Here is a 13511-nt window from a genome sequence, read left to right as displayed (position 1 = left end):
TCCTTGGGTTCTAACTACTACAAAGGAATAAATTAGGGATGTGACAATCACCCAGAGACAAAACCCTTAGGCTGCCATGTGCTGTAAAGGGACCCTCCTGTGTGTGTGCCTCCCTGCCTCCCCCCCACCCCCGCCCCCGGCTTGCTATGTCACATTCTCAGGCTGATTTGATCTCCGGTGGCTGGCTTGAGTGGATGTCCCTTAAGACATGATTTTCAAGCTGTTCTAGAATCAGAGGTTCTGCAAAAGTTTGTTTGAATTTTCACCAAAAAAAAGCCCCCTGCTATTAAATATATCCAAATGTATTTACTATATTTCATATTTCGACACACTGTTAACTTGTCACGTTAATTCCCTCTCGGCTTGGGCACCTCAGAAAGAAGTTTCTTTCATTCCTATGCACCCACGTAGCCTTTGAACTTATGTCGTTGATGAGGAAAACTGTACCGCTGTGGTCTTTTAAAAAGTACAGGCCTATTTATGTCTGTTTAAGTAACATGGTACAAGCAGGTACATTATTTATGAGAATGAAGCAGAATATTTTAAAATTTGGATCCTGAGGCTGATAGTGTAGACTGGGAGCCTGAGTTCTGAAGCTGGGCAAGCTTGGGTTTGAACAGCTTCCAGTGTGACCTTAAGCAAGTCACTTAACCTCTCTGAGCCTCAGTTTTCTCATCTGTAAAATGGTGATAACATTATAAAAGACATCTATATTCTTAAAAGTCCTTTGGTTGTTTCCGTCACTGGGAAGATCTTTTCAGCTATCTTTCTAATATTAATAGATTTCTAATATTATCTAATAATTTTAATTTCTAATCTCTTTCCAATTATCCTTCTCAGGATCCCAGCCTTCTGCCCCATTTTATCAAGTCTTTCCTCCTCTTCTTTTAGGCAGCCCTAACCCCTGAAGTCGTGTCCATTTCTTATGAAGACCAGCTCGGCTCTCTGCCTCACTACATGAAGCCATAGTATTGTCCCTTAGGTCTAGAATGTTATTAAGGTGCTTCATTAGACAGAGTCCCTGTCCAGCACTGCCATCAGCACAGCACCTGGCAGAAGCTCTTAACTTTCCTGAACCTGATCGCTTTCTCAGGCAAGGCGTTCACTCACTGGCGTCTGTGAGCAGGAGCGAGGAACGTGGGGATTTCTCATCTTCTGATATGAATGCTGCTGTCTCTGTTAGGAGGCGGAACTGCCTGATAGGTTGTTTTTTCATAGGTGATGTTAAACATGTGAACTTACAGGGCAAGCCTGGTGGCATAGCGATTAATGTACTCAGCTTCGGGAGCCTGGGGTTTGCTGGTTCTGATCCCGGGTGCACAGATGTTAGCTCAGGGACAATCTTCCTCAGGCAAAAAAGGAAGATTGGCAACAGATGTTAGCTCAGGGCCAATCTTCCTCACCAAAAAAAAAACAAAACATGAACTTATAAATTTATCCTAATAAAGAGTTGCTCTTCACTGCTTGTCCCATGGTGGAATTCACTAGAAATACTGGGCTCTGTCAATAAAAGCATTTGATAGCCACTGACTTGGGACTTTCCTAAGTCAGAATGCAGTTTCTTTTGTTTTCTCTTATTTTCCTTTTTAACCACTAAGATGCCTTCTCTCTCTTTAGTATTTATTTTATTAACCCTTTTGTTTTCTCTCACACTGAAATCAGCCAGAATGCTCACACCCTGACACCTGGGGCACTTCTCATCTAATTTCTCTCAGTCACGGCAGACTTCTACTTTCTCTTTCCTAGTTCACGCTTTCACAGGCTGCATCTGCCGATTTCATAATTATCACTGACAACTAACTGTTTTGGATGCAGGGAGAAATAATTTTCTAAAGGTCACGGCATCCTTTAGAACAGTCAACTAATCAGAAATTCAACTGAGTGATATCAGAGGCACACACTATTGATTTAACTAAAACAACAACTTAGATTCTCGATATTTTCCCTCAAAATGAACACAACCTTATCAACTGCTTTGGAAGAATATATTAATATTTTAATTATAAATACAAAACATATATAAAGAAATCCCTAAATTCTAGAACTATTTCCTCTAAGCTAACATGAAAAACTGAGCTTCATATAACGATAATAGTTAAGTTCTCAAAAAAAATTAATGGCATTTCAACAACCTACATGATCGTCAGGATGTAGCCGTAATCAGAATATTAATTGAAGGGGGCCGGCCCTGTGGCTGAGTGGTTAAGTTCGTGAGCTCTGCTTGGGTGGCCCAGGGTTTCGCAGGTTCGAATCCTGAGTGCGGACATGGCACCGCTCATCAGGCCACGATGAGGCGGCGTCCCACACGCCACAACTAGAAGGACCCGCAACGAAAATATATGCAACTATGTACTAGGGGGCTTTGGGGAGAAAAAGGAAAAGTAAAATCTTTAAAAAAAAAAAAAGAATATTAACCGAAAAATTGCATAACTGGAAGAGTTGTCAAAAAATGCAGATTTTCCTCTTCGGAAGTAAACGTATAGAAAAAAAGAATCTTTCTTCAAAACTTCACAAATGAAGAAAACTGGCAACAGAATGCAGACTCCCTAGGGCAGGGTTCTGTTAGCCCCGCGCTCGGCTGTCTCCCGTGTCTAGAAGAGGGCCTGCGCAGAGTAGATGCCCAAGAAATCCACGGTGAATGATGATTCTAACAATAAAGTTTGATGAGAAATTTAAGAAAGTAGAAGCGCCCCCGAGAGGCAAGGGATCAAATGGAGACCAAAAAGCTAGATAAAGTTTTGCATCTTAAATTGACCCTGAAACGAAATGACTGAACCTAATTTTTGTTTTTAGTTTACAACTGGTTATTGTTGGTTTAAGACATAGCCAAAGACTGCAGTTGAGGAACACCAAGTATTTGGACATATTTTCAAATATAAAATGTAATATACTCATCGAATATTGCACCAGTCTACAGACCACAACTTTCTCATCCTTGCTTCTGATCCTTGGTATCTATTATTTTCTAACACTCCTTTCGTTGCGAGTAACAGAAAGCAAACTCTCATAACTTACCCAGAAAGCAGGAGGGGTGAAGATTTATTGGAAGGATTCTGGGGTGGCTGACGGGCTTGAAGAACAACCAGCTCGGGGGCCTCGGGGCCTGGAAGGAAGGGCTGGGCCATGAGGACTCTGCCTCTTTCTGAATGTCTCATTGGTTCTCTCAAATTTTTTCCATAAAGTTGGAATGAAGTTTGCCAGCATCAGTAGGATTCCTCCTATCTTTCTCTCCTGAAAGGAGATCCAGTTAGGAAGATCCCAGGGAGGGACGAAAATTGGTTCGGCTTGGGTGACATTCCTGTCTTGTGGACCCATCTCTGGGCCAGGGAGGGAGGGTGGGTCATATGGGAATTTGGCAGCTCTCCTTTCAAAAACGTTAGCAGGATGCAGAGGGCAGAACAGCTCCCCAAAAGAGTGGTGGGCGCCATCAGGAGAGAATGTGTATTGTTTATAGTGAAAATTAAAGCTCTTGTTTGAAACCTTCAGAGAGAGACTGCCTTCTGTGGGTTGGCCTTACAAGGGTTTCACTCTCAAATTCTGGGTTCACAATAGTGTTACTTAAGGATTCTTGTTGTCCAGGGACCAGTTAAATGAATTATTAAGTATTTAGTCAACATCTGCATTATTACAATGAGTTAACAATACTTTCATCTGAATTAAAATATTACTATCTTTCTTTAGAAGATCGAAACACTTTAAAGTGTTTAGAGATCACAAGCTAATAAAGTTAGAATAGCCTGATGGACCAATGAATAAAATTTCCTCCATTTACCAGTTGGAAACTAAAGCAAGACGTCTTATCTAGGGTCTCAGCTGGTGAGGAACTGGCTTAGCTTCCAGGCTAGTATGTTTTACATTAAAGACCAGTGTCTCAACAAATAAGTGCAGCCCACAGACCACTGTTTGATATTTGGCTTTACTTTATAAAAATACACAACTGAAATACATATGACACTCTCTATACAAGACATAAACAATTATTAGATTTAACATTTTCAGTTATTTCAACAGAAAGCAAATATGTAAATTACCTCGTAAGAGCAAAGGGTTTCTTTAGAGACTCTGCATTCACAGGCCGAGCAGAGACACCCCGAGAGCAACCAGTGCGGGAAGCTAACCCAAACTGCCCAACTTTCCAACAGGCCGTTTCACCAACAGGGCCTTTATTGCACAGCTTAATATTGCACTGCTTGTTAGACTCAATCTAACTTATTCACACCACAAGTTTAAGCTTTCATCTTCTCTAGAAACGTTTAAGGGAAAAACCAATGTACAAACAGAATTAACTATGTCTTACAATTGTGCTAAGTATCCATCGTGAGAAGTCTGATCCTCTCTTCCCTTTGCAAAACTCGCAATGGAAGGTGGTTAGCTACGTTTTGCAGCTAAATTCATTTCCAAAACTTTTATAAAGACGTTGGCAGACTCGGTGTGAGCTAGATGGTGAGTGGAGAAGGGAGTGCCGTTCCAGCGCCTCCTGAAATTACCTGTAAGAAGACAATGTGCACACGGCTCCAGCCTTTCTCCCTTGAGACGGAAATACCTCCTCCCCCTCCAGCCTGTCATTGCTCTGGAGGAGCAGCTACTTCGTTACTGATTCAGAGCCCACGGGGCTGCTCATCGACTAGGGCTTTTCTTCAGAAATTTAGCTGCCTTATCTATGGCTCATTGAACTAAGAGTGAATTAGGTACCAGTTTATGGGTATAAAGAAATATTCGCCAGTTGAGAATTGAATGCGTGAGAACACACTCGAGTAATTTCCTGAGGTAAATGGAAGCCTGAAAGAATAGTGTGCAATCTATAGAATTACAGCAATTTATCTCGGGCAGCAGCACAAGACCCCCAAGTCTGGATGTCTAAGCGAACAGGCCAACAAAACCAAAGACATATTTAAGTGAAGAAATAAAATGAGCGTGCTGAAGTAAAGGCACTCTCGACAGTGCAGAACATCAAGTGAAAAGGAGGCACAAAAGGGAATAGGAACAAGACGAGGGTGTATTTTAAAGTGCTAAGGTAGGTTGGACAATTAATGGAAATGCCTCCGGGGATTTCTAACAAGTTTAAAAGTGTTAATTCTTGGTGACTCAGAAGTGGAAGAAATGGCTTTTCTCTAATAATAGCTGTTGAAACTTTTTATCTTTTTTGAAAAACAAGATCCTCTATAAATTTCTTTAAGCCATCGAAATTATTCTGCTGGTTGTCACTCTCACTGAGGTGCGCTGAAATCCTAACAGGCTGGAGGATTTGAATAAGGTTGAACCGCAAAGTGCATCCTTGCACCAAGAGCTTAAGTTAATGCACCAAGGTCGGCAAAGTTTTGTATGGAGTTAGTACCAAAAAACCTTTTCAGTGCAGATCATGCTTCATCACCTCTCGACATTCTACTCACGGATTACGGAAACCAGAAAAATTCTAGGACCCTGAAGATGAACGTTTGTCTCTTCTTTCTTTTACATAAATGAAGCAGTACATGGCCATCCTTACCGTTAATAGTGAAGGTGCTGGGAACTGAGTCCCAAGACCTAAGAATCAAGATCAGACTAAATTTCAGCAAGTCGCTCGTTACGTAAGGACATGAAGGGAAGTCACTCGTTATGTGAGGACAGGAATGGAAGCGCTGAAGAACGCTCTTCGATGGCACTGCTCATTTGCACCATGTGGCTGGGTGAGGTGACTGACCTAGTGTTTAACAACAGTGATGAGACCTGGCCCCGGCTTCTGTCCAGGACCACATGCTCATGTCAGTTTGGCTGACCCTGCCATGCACGATCCCTCATTCATAAGACGCCTAAAGTCTGCTGCAAGAACAGATCTATGTTGAATTACTTCAGGCGCCATGAAGGCCGTAAGCAACATTTAGGTCCAGAAGAACTTTGGGCTGGAGCTCTGCCGTCCCAGCAGCCAGGTAAAGTTAAAAGGCCAGAGGAAAATCCCACGAGAAATCCTACCTCGGATCTCAATGCATAGAAAAAAAAAGCATTTTCAATATACTATGATGAAAACTCACACTAGAAAACAACACTCCGGCTTCCTGACAGTGAGCTCAGTGCAGCCCAAGTGCAGCCACAGAGGGAAGCTGCTTGGGGAGAGAGGGATCCAGAAGGCTGCAGTGGGCTCAAATTAAACAAAAGTGGCTTATCTTCTTAGATGGTAAGGTCAGTGCTATTTGGCGATCAATATGGGATAGCCGTTTAAACTTCACCAACAATAAAGTTCCACCTACTTTAAAGCCTCAAGTAGGGCAGTTCGGTCACAGCAAAAAACGTGAGTAACGTAATGAGAGTGATGACATAATGAGTCACACAGTGGGACTGGTCCTGTGCGCTCTGGAAGAAAGGCCACTCCTCACACTGGGCCTTTGACCATCCCTGGGATACTGAGGAGGAGACTGTGACAAGAGATGGTATTTCTCTATGTGAAATTAATTTTTGTAACCTGTAGTTAAAAATATTACTATTCTGAAATCTGGAGCCCAAGCAAAAATTACAGATTCCTCCCACACAGGCCTTAAGATCTCTCCCTTCACCACCACCCAAAGGCTCCATACTTCCCTCCGGTCAACGAGGCCCAGGTCAAGGCTTATAAGAAAGGATGGAGAAGGCAGTGGCCGGAAGCCAGGGATTCAAGAAGAGAGAAATGATGGCAGCTGTGGTGTAAAAAAACAAGAGGGCAAGAGAAGAAGAGGGAAAAACAGGAAACTAACACTGAGGAGGATGAGGAAATGAAGAGGAAGCCCGGCTTGTCGAGGAGCACTCGTGCCTTTCCACCTGCTGGTGGCAAATGATGCAGAAAGAAGAAAAGGCCGAAGCTCACATGGGGCTCTCCTAGGGCATCGCACGTGCCTGAGCCAGGCTGGCCGTGCCCTCTGGGGATGCGTGCGCAATCTAGTGTGACCTGCAAGCACTTCTGTCTTGGGCTCTGGTTCCTGATTCCTAGGTAAGTGATGCTCCCTGCAGCTACCAGCACCCATTTCCACGGCCAGGCAAAGCCCTCAGATCCAGGGGCAGGATTAGCAGCAGCCAGAGTACCCAGAACTTTCCTCTTTTAGAACTGGCTTGTCTCTCCCCCTGCTGGTTGGAGAAGGGAAACCGAGCAAATGTCATAAAAGGGCTGCTCGTTCAGAATTGTATGGCCTCGTTTCACAAACTACCAAAGGGCTGCCTAGAGTTCATTAGTAATAGATCGATGGTTAAAATACCACCTAAGGACCTCATTGTAAAAGGAGTAACTTGCTATTGAGGTCACACCAAACTTTCAGGGGTTTTGATATTGTCTGCTGCCGTTTTTGTTGTTTTCTTCTCTGATGATGAATTTAAAAAAAAGGAAAAAGTGAAAGGGTCCTGTTGTCTTCCTTCCTCTCTCCAGAATCCTCACGGACTTTCCTGAGTGAAGTGCCTAAGGGATGCTACAATCACAGAGCTTACAAACGAAGGAGAAAAACAAATTCAGATTGCTGGGATCTAGGAAATGAACTACAGCGCATAAGCGGCGCTTGGTTCTCTTCACTTCACCTCTGTAAAATGTCCATGCAATGGCAACAGCCGCCTGAATGACCAATTTACAAATGACAACACATGAGCGAAAAGAGCAGGAAGGTTTTTGGGGAGGAAAACTCCATGTTGGCTATTTTACCTCTCGGGAAAGTCTGTTTGTACTTGAGGCCCACACTTGTCTTTTTTTCCTACTTTCTACTTGATGTTTTTCAGGAGGGCTGTCCGGGCATTCACGACGGCTTTGAAGGCATCTTCGCTGCCGGGAGCTACACATTTGTCAGGGTGCAGCAGCACAGCGAGTCTCCGATACGCTTTATTGACTTCATCCCTACGAAAAGAAGCGAAGCTCTCCGTCAGCAACAGGGCCAGCCCCCTCCACCCCTGCACTTCAGCTGTCTGGATATATAAGAGAGAGAGAACATCTCTTGCAGTAAGCATATCCCGAATAATTATTACCCTTTCTCAAAGGTGGGACTAAAGGACTGGGAAACAAACAACAAACAAACAAATAATATGTAACATACAAGTAGAAAAAAATACAATGCAAAATGAGTATATAAACACTAAGAAAACGCTAGGTAAAAAAAAATGACCAGATGAAAATAGACAGCACTTGGTACCTAAGAGGCACTCAGCAAATCTTTGCTGAGTGAAGGCATGAGGACATGAAGCCATCAGGGCAGGCCCTCGGAGTAGGGTTCTGGAAAAAAGGGGGGCTCGGGGCTTAATACAGTGGTGGGGAAACACAGAACAACTGGCAGAGGCTGGGAGCGAAGCACGGACACGATGTGTAGCTCATGAGGAAAGTGCTGGGAAGCAACAAGAAACAAAGTTGGCCAGGGAGCAGGGTGAGTCAGTGAAGGGCCTCAAGGGCAAAGCAACAAAAACGTCAGATCTGATGAACAATGACGGTAGCAGATGTTTCATGACAAAATGGTGCTGGGAAAGCTGTTTCTGAATTTGGAGACAGGTGGGAGGCTGTTACAGCCCAAGCATGAGTACAAGAGTTCAGACTAAGGGGTTTGTGGAAGCAAACAAGGGAGGATAAAAGAGATAACAAAGAAAGAATTGGAAGAAGCAGATGATGAGCTGGATACAGAGGGGGAGAAGACACAAGAAAAAAGGGTGAAATGAGTTCCAGGGTCACAGAGAATCTGATGCCCAAGGAAGATGGTGACATCACTGATCGAGAGAGCCACTGGAAAGGGGTACCTGAGAGTAACAGTGAGCTCCCTGAGACCAAAGAAGAAAGAAGAGAGGACTTAATATTAACCAGAGAGGAAAGGAGCAGCAACAACGAATGTTTCTCCAAAGACCAGCAGAGCCCCAGGAGAGATCTTCAGGCTTCTGAGCACCTCAATGAGCAGGGACTGGCTGGGCCAGGGGCCTGGAGACCACCTGTCCCTATAACTCTCTCTGCTCCTCACTATCCTCAGGTGTCAGGCCTCTGGGAGGCTTCTAGAAACTCAGCCACAACCCTGGTCAGAGTCTGGCTCTGTCTCTACCAGATGGTTTTATTTCCCACCTCCCTTTTGTAATTCGGGGTTCCAGTTATCCCATACGCCTGCACATGGGGTAACTTTCCCAAATGCCCTAGCTTTCCTCCTGTATCTTTTATCAGAAGGATTTCTAGTTAGGCTCTCCAAATTAGGGAGATGGTCTTTGATATCTCGGATGTGATAGAAAGTCTTAAGGTGTCAAGTTGGAGAGACTGAGGTCATAGGGCCATGTTAACAGCTCTTCATGTCTTCGGCATTTATTCTAAGGCTTTTTCTGCTTTCTGCTCTTAGAGGAGTCCTTCTGAATTTTCTTCCTTTAACCTTGCATGTAGCTTTTCTACATAGATAATTTTGATATTAGCTAACAAGAATCCTATTCTTTCTAAGACTCTCTGACTTTGAGACAGGTACAGCATCCTCTTTTCCTCATGAGTGAGTCCTGGGTAGGGCCACTCTGCTTGCCGAGGGAACATGTCCACATGTAGTAGTTAGTAGTTAGGCCTGGTCCTCTGCACCAGGAGTGCCTTGCAAGAATTCGGGGTAGCAAGAGACTTCTGAGGAAAATTTTTGGAGAAAAAGACTGAGTCAGGTGTGTAACAAATATATTAATTCTACTGAAGATGAAGATTTTCTTAAAGTTCAAGAATAGTAAAACTCTCTATAACTCAAAAAAAATGTTTTTAGGTTTTTTCCAAATGTGCTCAGTGCCATACAAAATGAGTTTGATAGACTCAGAGAAACAAAGATAAGAAAAGTATGTGTTTACTTTGGTCAAGGATATGGAACTTATGGAGGTTTTGTGGATTTTGGTAGATTCCAGTTAACTACAGTGAATAAATAAGGAATCAGAAGTTTCTTTTTTTTTTTTTAACAAATATTGTTCTAAGTTAATTAATATGTAAAGTAATAGTTTATTAGTTTTAGAGCCAATATCCCTTGGTGATGAAACGGAAGAATTTAGAATGAGACTACAGAAGTGTAAAAGGACATTTAAAAGACACCAGTTAACTTTGTGCTATATACATGAGGTCATCTGAATTCCTTCACATGTTTAAAGCATCCTGGCAAGTCAAGGGTGACTAATAACTGACTTCCTCATCCCCTCCCCTCTTTCCTTCTGGACTTGAAGATATATGCTATGAAACCAAAATGGAGAAGAGATACCTAATGCTGTTGATGCTGACGAGGTAATTTCAAGACATACTTTTCTCTTTTGTGGGAATCAAGGTGAAAAAGTAGAAAGGGAGAAGCATGTGGAGGAAAGCTGTGGAGCAAAATGGAAAGGTCTGAGAACCTTATAAATTATAATATTCACGGTAAGAGTAGTCGTACACCGTTAACGTTATATAACCATTGAAAGTTAGCAAGAGAGCAGATCCCAAGAGTTCTCATCACAAGGAAAAAAACACTTCACTTTCATTTTCTTTTTTATCTATATGAGATGATGGATGTTAACTAAACTCACTGTGGTAATCACTTCACAATATATGTAAGTCAAGTCACTATGTCGTATACCTTAAACTCACACAGTGCTGTATGTCAATTATATTTCAATAAAACTGGGGGAAAAAGTGATATAACCATAATGAATAATCATTTATTCTTGCACAAGCAACAAAGAGTAACGATGGTATTTCTTTTTCTCCTGAATAATTCTTTTGGCTAAAATAATTTAACATAAATACATAAAGATGAGGAACTAGCAGGATTTCTGAGAGAGAAAGACAGAAACGGAGAAAGGCAGACACAGTGTTCAGGGTCAAGAACCAATGTCTCCCCCTAACTCCTGGGGTCCCTGGACGTGTGTTTAGTCTCACTGAGTCCCAGTTTTCCCACCTATAAAACGAAATGTTTGGACAAGTTGATTGCTAATATTCTTTCCTTCTCTAAAATTCTATGATTTAAGGATTCTCTTTTATAAGGTATTTTCTTAAAGTTACATTAGCTTCAAGGCTCTTACTAAACAAAAGCACAGCACACGATTTCAGAAAGTATTCATGCATATACGCTACATGGTTCCCTTATCAGGCTACTGTGCCCTCTATTTTGTTTCTTTGGTATTCAGTTAATTCAGTAAAGGAGTGTTATTAATTAATCTAATCTATTTCCACACACCCTCATATTTCTAGCCAATTACAAGAAGATACAGTGCACCTATGATTTTGACGACTGAGTCTTTCTCTGTCATGGAACTCAGCACTGACACCCCAGAGCACTGCTTACCTTGAGGCCCCGGGTTTGACTCCCAACATGTCCCAACTATCTTTACTATTCCGAATTCTGCGAATGGTGTCTGCTTGTTCTTTGGTGAAGCTAGCACTGCTATTTGTGATGGGACGTTTCCCGCCATTTTCACATAAATCAACTATGGATACATAAAAGGTCTGCAAAAAGAAAACACAACCCAGAGTAGAACTCATTTTGTGAAAATAGGAATTGCTTTTAAGCATCAACTTAAAGAATTTTAATATATTCCAAAAACTCTTAAAATTCATGATAAAGCAAATACGTACTTTGGAAGAATTTTTTTCCTTCTAAATATATCTATTTAAACACAAAAAGTACAAGGAATAAAATTTAAATGGCTTATAATCCTACTCTCAGATAACTATACTTGAGGTTAAAAAGTAGCAGATGAACACTGTTAGAAAAATTCAAATAGTAAAGAAGAGTGTAAAATGAAAACTATGTTTCCCTACCCTTCAAGTTCCTCTCCTTGAGGAAACCACTTTTGATATTTTTTTGGGTATCCTTCCAGAAAAATTTTCTATCAGTACACCAGTACATACACACATCCATACGCTAAACATTTGCATAAAAGAGAGTAGATTAAACACACTGCTTAGCACCTTGCATTTTTCTCACATAATAATGAACCCTGGAATATTTCTCTAGCTGCATATAGACACTTGCTTTGTCCTTTTTTGTTTGTTTGTTTTTTGTTTTGTTTTGTTTTTGAGGAAGATTAGCCCTGAGCTAACATCCACTACCAATCCTCCTCTTTTTTGCTGAGGAAGACTGGCCCCGAGCAAACATCCGTGCCCATCTTCCTCTTCTTTATATGTGGGATGCCTACCACAGCATGGCTTGACCAGCGGTGCATGGGTCTGCACCCAGGATCCGAACTGGCGAACTCTGGGCCACCAAAGCGGAACATCTGAACTTAACCGCTGCGCCACTGGGCTGGCCCTCTTCATCTTTTTTAATGACTGTTGAGTATTTTACCGTGTGACTGTCCCATGTCATTTAACCAACTCCCTATTCTTGGACAAGTCAACGGTCTCCCTTTGTTTGCTACTACAAACAGTGCTTTGATGAATACCTTTCTGTGTATATATCTCTGCACACTTGTAGGGATACTGTTTTAGGATAAATTCCTAGAAGAAGGACTATTGAAGAAGAGAGCATGTGCATTTTAATTTTGGATTTTGACAAATTTTGTACAAAAGTGCTGTACCAGATCACACGTCCATCACGGGGTATGAGAGCATCTATTTCCCCAAACCCTCGTCAATATTGGACATTATAGTCCTTCTTCACTTTTGCCAATCTGATGTGTATCTCACAGTTTTGACTCACACTGCTTTAATTGTAAGTGAAATTGAGTATCTTTTTATATGCTTATCAGCTGTTTCTTTTTCTGTAAACTGTTCATATTCTTTGCCTTTTTTTATGATGCTTTTCAACGTGAAAAGTATTTTTTGATCTTGCTCCTATTTCACGATCTGTGCACTGCTTGTTGTTGAATAACTTCACTCAAAATACTAATTTAATGTACTATAGCTGCTTTTAGATAGAAATATATCCTTTTCCCTCCATTTCTTTTTAAATCTCTTCCTATTCTTTTCCAGATATTTTTATAGTTCTTATTATTGTCTGAAAGTTTTATCTTTCTCTTAGACTCCTCTTTCTTATCTCCAATAACAGCTAATCAACTTGACAACCTAGATAAGAAGCCTTGACATGTGAGAAGGGGTGTCATAGGAAAAGCCACTAGATACCAAGACAAAAGCAGTATTGACTTGGTTTTGGTCTATCTTAAATTGCTCTCTATTAACAATGTGAATAAGACAAAACCAAGTTCTTTCCTGACATAAAGTGTCTATTAAATATATAGGAAACAAAGAAAATATTTATTATAATTGAACCAGCAAGAAAGCACTACTTCTAAGTGCTTACTTACAGAATAGTTTTATTACACTCTGTTGGCCCTTTTCTTCAAAAAAAAAAAAAAACACCAGACTAATTTATTCATTAGCCTACCCAAGATTTATCTAACAGGATAAAAGCACCTAAAAGGGATCACAATTCACAGATGTTTGCTTGTGCTAGGTATCAGGAAAGTTTTCTTCTAGTCTATAAGTTAACCTAAATATAAACACACAGATTTCTGAAAGCCCAAGTATTCTCTCATAACACACATGGTTACAGAAGATCAGCTGTACTGTGGTACACAGAACACCAAAAGTGAAGTCAAAAGTCTGTCTAAATTCCATGTCTGAGTTCTAGCCATGATGG

General features: G+C 41.4%; 1 protein-coding gene across 2 annotated transcripts in view; it reads right to left on the bottom strand.

Annotated features, from left to right (window-relative positions):
- Positions 1–3920: 3920 nt before the first annotated feature.
- Positions 3921–13511, bottom strand: part of DNAJC27 (DnaJ heat shock protein family (Hsp40) member C27) — a 32581-nt gene continuing 22990 nt past the window's right edge. Inside the window, exons 6-8 of one of the 2 annotated variants that reach the window (XR_006888435.1) lie at positions 11217–11377; positions 7634–7822; positions 3921–4487 (exon numbers count right to left, since the gene is read on the bottom strand). Coding sequence is in view for 1 of the 2 variants with exons in the window: in XM_046660071.1 (XP_046516027.1) it covers positions 7690–7822; positions 11217–11377 (294 nt within the window). In the remaining variant the exon portion in view is untranslated. Of the gene's footprint in view, positions 7823–11216; positions 11378–13511 lie in introns of both variants that reach the window. The other variant, XM_046660071.1, reaches the window with a different exon arrangement.

The sequence above is a fragment of the Equus quagga genome, chromosome 5 (genome assembly GCF_021613505.1).
Source record: "Equus quagga isolate Etosha38 chromosome 5, UCLA_HA_Equagga_1.0, whole genome shotgun sequence".
NCBI lineage: Eukaryota > Metazoa > Chordata > Mammalia > Perissodactyla > Equidae > Equus > Equus quagga.
This window is presented reverse-complemented; position numbering and strand designations above follow the sequence as displayed.